Source organism: Canis lupus, chromosome X (genome assembly GCF_048164855.1).
Source record: "Canis lupus baileyi chromosome X, mCanLup2.hap1, whole genome shotgun sequence".
Taxonomy (NCBI): domain Eukaryota; kingdom Metazoa; phylum Chordata; class Mammalia; order Carnivora; family Canidae; genus Canis; species Canis lupus.
Window position 1 is genome coordinate 107,121,697 of NC_132876.1, and position 12,358 is coordinate 107,134,054.

The 12,358-nt window shown below is 38.4% G+C and overlaps 1 protein-coding gene across 5 annotated transcripts in view; it reads right to left on the minus strand.

The window, feature by feature from the left end:
- PHEX (phosphate regulating endopeptidase X-linked) overlaps positions 1–12,358 on the minus strand; it is a 210,125-nt gene that overhangs the window by 25,479 nt on the left and 172,288 nt on the right. For 4 of the 5 annotated variants that reach the window (XM_072818316.1, XM_072818315.1, XM_072818314.1 and 1 more), the window contains one exon: positions 1,281–1,335. The exons of the other annotated variant lie outside the window; for it this stretch is intronic. In XM_072818316.1, the coding sequence (XP_072674417.1) occupies positions 1,281–1,335 (55 nt within the window). The remainder of the gene's footprint in view (positions 1–1,280; positions 1,336–12,358) is intronic. 5 annotated transcript variants of the gene reach the window in all.

Below are 12,358 nucleotides of genomic sequence, written 5' to 3' on the forward strand. Positions count from 1 at the left end.
AAGAAAGGCCATGAACCAAGGAATGGGGGCCAACTCTAGAGGCTAGAAAAGGCAAGGAAATAAATTCTTCCCTACAGTTTACAGAAAGGAATGCAGCTGTGCCGACATCTTGTGTTTAGCCCAGCGAGACCCAGGGTGGACTTCTGACCTACCGAACTATAAGCTAATGAATTGGTTTTGTGTTAAGCCATTAAGTTTGTCCTAATTCTGGAAGCCATAGAAAACTCATACAACACAATTTATTGGCTTCCTTCCCTCCCTGTCTGCCATCTCTGCTCCCCTGCTGGTGTTTTCTGCTGTCACCTCTCATAAGAACTCCTTGAACTCAAATCCTTGTCATAGGGTCTGCTCTTGGGGAAGTCCAAATCAAAATATTGCTACCACATCTCTCGTATGTTTATATGTATGTGATCCCATATGTTTTTAACCTATAAAATATCTCAACTGTCATTTGTCCAAACCGAAACACAAGACCCTAAACTTCTAAAAGCAAGACTAAATTTTCTGCATATTAAAGCACCAGAGCATACAAAGCACATAATAAAAGTGGTGATATTACCAACAATTAATATTATCAGAATTCCCACTATGTAAATTCTTAATTACCTAAGTCCACAATCTGTTGGTATTAATGACCTTTAATATCTCTAACTCCAGAGACTGTCAATTTTTGACCTATTGTATAACTACCCAGATTATATTTCTAAAGACAAATTTGATTATCTTTATTTGTTCAAAACCTTCTATATTTTCTACTGCTTGTTAATGTCCAGGCTCCCTACCTGGCACTCACAGCCCTCCAATATCAAATATCAAACTTCTTTCCCAGATGTCTTTTCCACTACTTCCCTTCATATACTACTTGGACCAGACAAACCAAAATCTTTGCTATTCTGTACACACTTTTCTTTTCTCTTCTTACATGATTTCTTCCATTTCTTCCATGGGTTAGACCCCGCACCATCAACTCAAGTCCCAACAATCCTTGAAGGTCCAAATATTTGTACCATGAGTCAATGCACAAGTGAATAAATGCATAAGAATGAAAGCTCCATGTGTAGAAGTTGCCTCTCCTATCCAGTCATACACTCTGATAAAAAGAACAGGAAAACAAATACCTAAACGACAAAAGCAGGACTGACCCACACCTGGTTCTGCACCATCTCTGTGCTGAACAACCACTGGCTTTGTTTGTTTTTGTGACTTTATATCCTATTCTCTGCCAAACCAGCACGTCTCCCTTACTTATCAATAACTGGCTTCTTCACTCATTTACTTACCGAGGATATTCTGTTCCCCAAAAAAAAGGTTTCTGGAGCTCTCCTGCTGGAAACCCTGGGAGAAAGACAAAATTGTAAGGGATACAGAGATTGATTCAACAATGAGCACCTGGTTCAAGCTTTAGTCTGGAGGTTTCAAAGGCCCATCTGAAAGGTCCTCCTTGTGGAACTGGGAGCACTTTTCACAGATTCAACTGTTGCCAAAATTATATTAATTCAACGGAGTTTGAAATAAGTGCATCACATTAGTTTCGAGGAAACCACTTTGCATGAATACACTACTGGCACTGTCCAGCCTGCTGTGAACTGGGCTCCTTCATACAGTATGTGCAGGAGACTTCCGGCTATCCAGACGCTTCCCCCGATACTGAAAGGGCCAGCTACATGGATATGCAGCCTATGCTGTCAAAGGGGCCCCCCTAGGTGCCCCATTTGCCTGCAGCATTCTTGATACTACCCAGAAACACAGAACTCCCCTAGGCCCACAATGTAAGTTCAGTGAGACTCAAAATGAGTACAAGGTAAGCATGTCACATCTAGGATTGAGTAGATGGAGCCTTGGATAGCCCCAAAAGGGCTCTTTCCATTGGGACCAGGATTTGCTTTGATCACCAAAAGAAAGGCAATGGCATTCTAAGCAACATGAATGACCAGGGCCTTATCATACCCTTTCTTATTTTTGTTACTTTCCTGTATTAACTGAAAATTACATAGAAGGAAAGGGAAAGACAAGGCGACCCCTAGTTCCTTTCCCTTTCAGTCTTCCCTTACTCATCAGCAAGCCAGAAGTAGCAAGGGTGAATAGAATGTATGTGCATTAAGAAATAACATAAAAGCAGGCAGGTTAGCTTCGTGCAGCGTTTCCACTGTCCTGGTGAGAACAAAGTATATGTGCATGTTTAAGCTACAAAATACAAACTGTATAATTTTGGTGATTTGGTGATTCCACACGCATGTCAAAAGCTCTTATATTTTAATTTAAAACTAACATTGTACAGGTGAACAGTAAAATTATGCTGAGGACTTAGAATTTTTATTTTTCTTACAACTTACAATGACATTAAATTGCAAATAAAATTGACAAGTCTAGAGAAAGAGAGGTCATGGAAGGCAGGCCAAAGCTTCATACCTGAGCACCTTTAACTGCTCTTCTTCTTGCTTTCTGAACAGGGGGCCCCATATTTTCATTTGGCATTGGGCCTTACAAATTATGCAGCTGGCTTTGTGCAGACGAGTGGGAGAAATGCTTTGCTTTGGTATTGCAGCTCACCACCAAATTTTGCACCCTGGACTGATCCTAAGAGCTACATTCATAAATCCTAACAATCAGGAAAGAAGACACAACAGAGAGGGAGAGAGGGAGAGAGAGCAAGCACAGCCTTCTGCAGTGTCCTTGCCTGCTTCAGAGCCACTGCTCTAGCTCCCGTGAGACTGAAAGCTCTTTTATGAGTTAAAATGTTTTCTCTTCACTCTCCCTCTCAACATTCTACCTCCTTGCCATGAGAGGATACTATGACACTAGGAGGAGAAGTGAGGGCAGGAAAGCAAGTTCTTAATTTAGAAGTGAAATGTTAATTCTATATACCTATTCTTTATATTTTCTTAATATCAGTTTGAGATTTCAAGGTACAAAAACCTCACTGCAAAACAGAGAAGGATCCAGCTAGTGGTTCTCTGTCTTCCTGCTGCTTTCATATAGAGGAAGACGCATGACTCTGAAGGGGCAACATCATATTAATCTTCATAATTTTTAAACTTCCTTATATTTTTTTTGCATCTTGACATCAATATTCCATCCTCTTTTTCGGTGATCACTTTTAGTAAGTCATTCTAACTTGGAGATATATATGCAAGTACATATTATATATATATGCAAATCACAGTGTTTATACGAAAGTCTCTTCTCACACAATAAATCGTCAAAAGCCAATGATATTTCCTAATAAGAACAATGATCATAAACCAATGTGATCTAATTATGAAATCATTATGGCTTTCCTGCCTGGTACTGTGCCCAGCTGGAAGCATTTATGTCCACTGCCAACCTCTTTACAGGAAGACATCTGACACCTGCATGTGCCTCCATTTCTGCGGCTTTTGCTGCGAGAGGCCCCACACTCGCAGGCCACAGCCATCACACGCCTCTGATCAGCTGTGTCTACTCAGCTTGTCGGGGCCATGGAACCCTACACTGATCAACACAAGAATCTGATGCCCTCAGGGCTGTTTTGCTGAAGAATGGCTTCACAGTGTAAGCTGCAGTTCTGGAGGTGTCAACTGGCCAGAGTGATAGATCAAAGCCCAACAAGGCCAACTCAGCATCTTATCTCATGAAGTGGATACACTGTATTTGCCAAAGGTAGAAAAAGAAAAAATAACTAAATAAACAGAAAGGGAATTTTCTCTTCTCTCCCTTTTAAATAGGCTTTTCTTGTTTGTTTGTTATTTTTTTTTGGCAAATCTATTTTATTTCCTTTTCCACCCATCTCAGCCTCTGCTTCACCAGTTTCACACTTTTAAAGCTTTTTTTCTTTTTAAGCTCCTTTTTCTATCAGTTTATTTATGGGAGGCATCCTCACAATGTAAATGAGTGTCTATACACATACATATGCCTATATCCATATTACATATTACATACAGACACGTTATGCATACAAACATACAGATACATATACATCTGAGAGGAGAGAGGGAGGGAGAGGAAAAAGAAATGTAACTATTAGATTGGCAAAAATTAGTAAATTTAGTAATACGTAATGCTGGCCAGGGTGTAGGAAGCATGTTGGTGTGAGCATAAATTGTTGCAAGCATTTTAATGAGCAATTTAGTCATATCTTAATGCTTTAAATGCCACTTTTAAAAAATGAGTAACTACGTGACAACATGGAAAAAATATCTAAAAGATAATATGGAGTGAAAAAATATTCAGTGAAAAACCAGCATTTAGTTGTGTACATGGTCCTTTTCTGCATAATGTATCTATAAACACATGTATAGGTATGTACAGTCAGTTCTGCTCTAACACTTATATTGAAAAGGCAAATTTACTCTAAGGTGATTGACACACTGGGGGAAAAAATTGGGGCCTAAATGCAATTTCATGTTTGCTCATGTGTAATTTCGTCCTCAAGAAATGCAAAGCAAAAAATGGACCAAATGAACTGAGCCACACAGGAGTACACAAAACTCACACATCCCAACATGGACCAGTTAGTTACCTCAGTTCACCACATGTGTTAGAAACCATAGCCACCCACATCTGGTGTTAAAATTTTCCTTCTAACTTCCGATCACCCTCCTTCAACCACTATACAATAACTCATAAGCTACAAGCCTCCCAATACCCACTCCCACAAGCAAACTTCAGGTCTTTTCAACTGAATATGCCATATTCACTCTAATATTTATGTATTTACTCATTTAATAACATGCATAAGACTGTGCTATCATTTTTCTTAAGATTTCATTTATTTTTAGAGAAAGAGAAGGCAGGCAACAGTGCGAACAGGGGCAGAGGGAGAGGGAGAGAAGCAGATTCCCCACTGAGCAAGGAGCCTGTGCTATCATTTTTATTAGGCTCCTGGCTTTTGTTTTCATGTGTCATAGATAACATTTGATTGTTGTGTCCCTAACCCCATTTTTCTCATAAGCCTGTGGCTTTTATTGCACAATTTTGTATAACACAGTGATGTTTAGGAACAGATATGTCACATTGCAGCAGAGCTAACTGTATATGTACATGTGCACATCTATGTGTATATGGACACATATAGATTCCTGCCAGTGGTCCTCAAATTTTATCATGCATCAGAATTACCTAGAGGGCTTATTGAACAGATCGCTGGGCCCCACACTCGGGGTTTCTGAATTAGTAAGTCTGGAGTGGAGGCTAAGAATTTTCATCTTTAACCAGTCCCCCTGTGACGCTGAAGCTGCTGGTCTGGGAGCCACAGGTCAAGAGCCACGGCCCAATCCCTGCTTCATGTGTACTGTGGAGTCATGGCTACATATGTTCACTGCTGCATCACTATAATTGAGAAAAGTGTGCAACAAACCAGATGTCCAACAGGAGAAAATGACTTAATTATGGCATAACCTACTATGGACTGCTCTGTAGCAAATGAAAAGAGGTAGGTCTTAATATTCTAGTATGGAAAAAATCTCCAAGACGTGTTGGAAGAAAGCAAGGCACAGATACAAATGTATAAATACCATTCCTATTTTTTTTAGATAAGTACCATATCAGTGTAGCACATGAATGCAAATGCACAGTAAAGGTCTGTAAAATACATATCAAAGAGATCATAGTGGCTGCTTCTTGGAGCTAACAGGGACTTGGGGGTAGTGACTGGTTAAAGGGATTTTGGACATAAATGTATGTTGTAAATTTTAACTAGTCAAAGGTAACCAACTTGTGTAATAAAAATCAATTCTTTTAGAAATAAACATGTATATATTATAGAAAATTCTTCTGAAGGTTATACAAAAATTGTTTACAGTTCACTAAGCTTACATAGTAGCATTCTGCTCTTACATTTGTCAACACCAGCAAATTTCATTCCTATTTCAAGCAAAAATACAAATTGTGGTTATGTAATTCAAAGACTAAAATTCGAACAAAAGATAATATTATTTTCTGGATGTTGTAATTAGCCCCATTATTTGTTAGTTCTCTTTTTCAGATCTGCGCCTGAAGCACAGGCCTGCTTTTGGCTTTCTATTTGTGTCAAACCTTCCTTTTTTGCTGGGGTCTCCCCACAATTCCCACATTAGCGAACAACGACGAACTAACCTCGAGGGTTTTCGTTTACAGGACAGACACGTTCACCAAGCAACTGACCATACTCAGTGGGCAACTAACCCAGGCAGGTTCAACTATTTGACCTTTGAAGTCACAAAGTTATATCCTAACTGTAGCTACAGCTTTCCAAGAAAACTTAAGTGCCTCGACATGTTTTCCCCAATAGACTCTCAATCGAAATGTAGATTTTAACAAAATGAAAATCCCTGTCCAGCTCCATGCACGTTCCATTACCCCTGTGTACTCTTAGCCCTCCCTACTGCCGAGGAATAAAGTAGCATATACTCCCTTTCCATGGTAGTGACACATGCTGAAAAGAGAAATCAGATAAAATGCTGGTTTAGATTGGAGTCCTTTGGTCCTAACACTCCTGAATGAATATATTCTCTTTTCCCTATATTCTTTGCATGCTTTCCTGTAACTGCCACATTAAGTTTCATACCCACAGAGGTGTATGATTCAGGAAAGTTATCACATAGCAAATACTTTAAAAGCATTACTTTCCAAAGTTTTACATTACGAGGAAGTTTGAGGGATTTATATATATATATATATATATTGACACTTACAAATGGGGTTATTGTAGGACCATTCTGGCCAGTCTCACACATCTTTTCCTGTTGTATCCACATTTGGTCAGATTTAACAAAATGAGAGGCCTCCAACTTTCACTTGTCAGACTTCAAAACCCAGACTGCTTCTTCCCTTTCTCTGTAGCAAACTTTTGTAAATATACTAACACAACGGAAGACAACTCAGACTCGACTAAATTTGGAAGCAGTTCATTCTTAAATTCAATCTATCTTTTGACTTCTTTAGAGGAACTAGTATTAGTGAATGTGTTCACTTAGGATCCCTCCAGGAGCCTCTGAGGCAGAAGTGGCACATCCAGAGCCAAATGATAAAGGTCAGTTCAAAAGAAGGTGAGAGGGATGGTGAGGGGGTGGGGAGGGCAGGATTCTAAAGGAGAATGTGTGGGCCAAAGTACATACTGACCTCTTTAATTCAATCTATTTCCATACTTGCTATAGCTGCTTTCTCCAGAGATGTACTTGAATTTTCCATTGAGTGCATATCTGTGTCTGTTTTTTTTTTTTTCCACTGTGGGTGTTTGCGGTATTTTTGCTAAGGGGCTGACTGTATCAATACAATGTATTATTATTTTGTCAAATAATAGGATGTTTAGTCTTTTGCATGAATTTATTGATGTACTAACATGGCTTTATTCTAGTACATGTTATGACAGTTATTTTCAAAAGTCTTAAGTGTATGCTTATACTACTGAGCTAATCCTCATATCAATCCACATTTCAGGATTTACTATTGATGTATCATCTTAGCAACACTATTATACTTCTTGGTGAGATTCACTAGTTACTTCTGCTGAGTTGATTATTTTACTTGTCCTATGTAATAATAGGGAGTTCTATAGCTCATAAAATGAACATATTTTAGGACTCTGTTTTTGAAGATGTTAATATATTTAAATATCATGATAAAAACAACCAGGAATAGTTGGGTTTGGTTATGATGATGTAATTTCTATACATAATCATTGACCACTGACATTTACTAAGCACCTATGATATTCCAAGCTTCATAGGGAAGCTCTCAACAATACAAATGTCCCTAAAGGACCTACCATTTAGTGAAGGAAAACGGATATATCAAAAGAAAACTATCTATATTGCAATATCTAAAAAGGTGAACTGATACTATAGCTCTCTAAAGTGTATTTTTTAATTGAAATATGTTTTAAATTCAGTAAAGATGCATAGAGGTATTTGGGGAGAGGGGATAGCTATACACATGTCTACAATAACGAGTAAAAGATATGATCTATGAAATCAGTTGAAGTTTGAGGTAAGAATGGTTTAAAACAATGGTACTCAGTATGTGGTCAAGGTCCAGCAACATCAACATCACCTGGACACTTGTTTCTAACAAATTATAGGGGCCCACCTCAGACCTGCTGAATCAAGAACTCTGGAAATGGGGTCCAGAGTTTTCAGCAGGTCCCCCAGGTTATTCTGGTGCATGCTAGTTGAGATCTACTGGTTTAGGTCAGGACAAGGATTTTCAATCCCAACTGTACATCAGAATACCTTGGGAAGCTTTTAAGAAGTAGACCCATGTCAAAGCCCCTGCCCAGACCTTCTGAGCCATAATCTTTGGGATGGAGCCTTGAACATGAGTATGTTTTAAAAAGCACCTCAGGTGGGACACCCAGGTGGCTCAGTTGGTTAAGTGTCTGCCTTTGGCTTAGGTCATGACCCAGGGTCCTGGGATTGAGCCCCATGTTGGGCTCCCTGCTCAGCGGGTAGACTCTTCTCCCTTCCCCCTCTGCCCCTTTCCCTGCTTGTGCTCTCTCTCTCTCTCTCTCAAATAAATAAGGTCTTAAAAAAATAAAAAGCACTTCAGGTGATTCTAATATACCAAGAAATTCAGAACTCTTGGTTTAGGAAAAATAAGGCACTGCTGATACTTTTAACTGATGTATATAAATCAGCCCTCTTGTCTCATTCTCTCTTCACCACTCCTCAACACTGTGCTTATAACATATAATTAGACATTTTTCTTATAATTTTGCAGACTATACTTTCAAAACTGATACTTTACATGGCTAACAAATTATCATTGTACAAAGGACAGAAATAGTTTTAATTGCAATTGCTTTGGAAAATCCGGAATGAATGCTCACTCTGAGGGAATGAATGTTACATCTTATTCCGGCTTAGTTCTCATAATCAGATAAGCCGGATACCATTCTTCTAGAATCTAGGGGACTCTCAGTTGGGACATGGAAATTGCTGCAATTACAAAGCACTTCTGGTTATATTTTCTGCTGTAAAGGGATTTCATTGTCATCACTGCTAAGATTAATAGTGGCTTTTTTTTCAATTTGGCATCTTGCAGTAGTTTGGTGAATGCCAACCTACCCCTTTCCAGAAAGTATCAAGTACTAACAGCTGTGACTCATGTCAAGGGATTCAGCAAGATGCCTTAGCCATCTGCTGGCTTCCTACAGGTAACCTCCTGCCACTCTATCTATCAGCCTAGAACTGACAAGCAGAAAGCAGCTTCTAAAATCTGTCCTCCATCTTGAAACTTCCTCTTCTGGCCCTTCTGTTCTTTTTCTGCCATAATTACCTTGAGGCTGCAACAAAGAGAACCTCCTCTCCTTTACCAGGGTGACCAACCATCCCTGTTTGCCCAAGTCTGTGGAAGCTCCTGGGATACAGAACTTTCAGTGTTAAAACTAGGACAAGTCCAGGCAATCAGAACTACCTTTATGTAATCACATTGACCTCTTTTGCATTTGCTGCATTTTTATACCTCAGTGGTTCTCAAACTTCAGCATCTAGCAGACATCTGATGGTTAAAATCTTAAAATATAAATTGCTGGGGCCACATCCAGAGTTTGATTCTATAGGTCACGGGTGGGATTAGGTAATGCTCATTTATCACAAGGGATGCTGATGCTGATGATGCAGGAACAATATTTTGAGAACCACTGCTACAATTCAACATCTGGCAGAAAAAAAAATTTCCCCCCACTATAATGCTCAGTATCTCATATTCTACTCTTATTCCAATAGGTAATTTCATACACACAATTGCTGTCCTTAGGTATTCAAAACTGGCACTAAAGGCAGGGATGTTTAGCCCAGGACTGGGATTATAATAGATGTTCAGCAAATGCCTGTCTGGGTTCAATGATCCATAGCTGGGGTTGAGATAATGGTCTTCAAAATGAAAATATGACTAACATTTCCCCTTATGTCAATTCAACAAAAAAAAGTCCCTTTCATCTCCTCCGACAGCATCTTTACAATGCAAAACTCAGTGAAAGAAAACCATCTCATCTATTGTTAATGGAAATATAAATTGGTACCACTTTTCTCAAGAGAAGTCGGGTAAGATGTATTTTAAAATCCTAAAATGGACATACCATTTGATTCAGCAATTCCTCCACACCTAGGAATTTACTCTAAAGAAATAGACAGATTTGCATAAAAACATAGACACAAAACTTATCACTGAGTCCTGTTCTTAAATAGGAAAACAAACAACCCAAGCATCTACTGACAGGAAATTAACTAAAGAAATCAAGGTGCTTATAGTTGGTGAAATACTATGCATGATAACTTAGAATTACATGTAATAAATGGAAGCAATATTCATGTTACAATGTTCAGTAGGGGAAAAAGCAGGATTATTGGATAAGTGCATATTTAGTTTCAATTTTTTTAAAGATGTATTTATTTACTTCACAGACAGAAAGCATAAGTGGGAGTGGCAGAAAGAGAGAGAATCTCAAGGAGACTCTGTGCCAAGCACAAAGCCCAACATGGGGCTTGATCTCATAACCCTGGGATCATGACCTGAGCTGGAAGCAAGAGTTGGACACCTAAGCGACTGTACCACTCAGGGGCCCCTAGTTTCAATCTTTAAATGTGTAGATAAACAGAAGTTTGAGAGGTATTCAATAAAATCTTTAAATGATGACACGAACTTTAACATTTTTTAGCTTAAAATTTTGAAAGACAAAGGATTAGAGAAAATCTTCAGAAACAATCACAAAACACGTAATAAAACGGCAATAAGTACACATCTATCAACAGTCATCTTGAATATAAATGGACTAAATGCTCCAGTCAAAAGGCATAAGGTGTCAGACTGGATAAAAAAAAAAAAAAACTCAGACCCATCTCATCTGTATGTTGCCTACAAGGGCACATAGGTCTTTATTTTAGACCTAAAAACACATGCAGATTGAAAGTGAGAGGATGGGGAAACGTGCAAATGAAAGCCAGAGGAGCAAGTCACTCCTATTGGATAAAATAGACTTTAAAACAAAGACTGAAAAAAATAAATAAAATAAAACAAAGACTGTAACAAGAGACAAAGAAGAGCATTATATAATACTAAAGGGGACAACACAACAAGAAGATATAACTATGGTAAATATGCAACCAACATAGGAGCACCTGAATACATAAAACAGTTAAAAACAAACAAAAAGGAACTAATTGATAATAAACTGTTAATAGTAGAGGACTTAAACACCGCACTTACATCAATAAACAGATTATTTAAACAGAAAATTCACAAGAAAACAATGGCTTTGAATTTCGCACTGGAACAGATGGACTTAACAGATATATTCAGAACACTCCACCCTAAAACAGCAGAATACACATTCTTTTCAAGTGCACACAGAACATTCTCCAGAATAGATCACATATTAGCCCACGAAACCATCCTCAACAAATTCAAGAAGATCCAAGTCATACCATGCATCTTTTCTGACAACAACACTATGAAACTAGAAGTCAACCACAAGAAAAAAATCTAGAAAGACCACAAATACATGGAGGTTAAACAACATGCACTAAACGATGGATGGGTCAATCAAGAAATAAAAGAAAAAAATACATGGAAACAAATGAAAATAAAAACACAACAGTCTAAAGTCTTTGAGAGGTAGCAAAAGCAGTCCTAATAGGTAAGATAGGATGTGAGGGCGATCTGGCTGCGACATCTGTCACCCCATTGATCGCCAGGGTTGATTCGGCTGATCTGGCTGGCTAGGCGGGTGTCCCCTTCCTCCCTCACCGCTCCATGTGCGTCCCTCCCGAAGCTGCGCGCTCGGTCGAAGAGGACAACCATCCCCGATAGAGGAGGACCGTTCTTCGGTCAAGGGTATACGAGTAGCTGCGCTCCCCTGCTAGAACCTCCAAACAAGCTCTCTAATAGGTAAGATACAGCAATACAGGCCTACCTCAAAAATCAAGGAAAATCTCAAATAAATAATGTGACCTTACACCTAAAGGAGCTAGAAAAAGAAGAATAAAACCTAAAACCAGCAGAAGGAAGGAGATAATAAAGATAGAGCAGAAATAAATGATACAGAAATTTTAAAAACAATAAAACGCCAATGAAACCAGAAGCCGGTTCTTTGAAAAAAAAAAATCAATGAAATTGATAAATCTCTACCCAGACTTATCAAGAAAAAAAGAGAAAGGACTCAAATAAATAAAATCACAAACGAGAGAGGAGAAACAACAATCAATACCACAGGTATACAAACAATCATTAGATAATATTATGAAAAACTATATGTCAACAAACTGAGCAAACTAGAAGAAATGGATAAATTCCTAGAAACACATAAACTACCAAAAATGTCACAGGAAGAAATAGAAAATTTTGACAGTTTGATAAACAGCAAAGAAATTGAATGAGTAAACAAACAAAAACAAACAAAAAAACT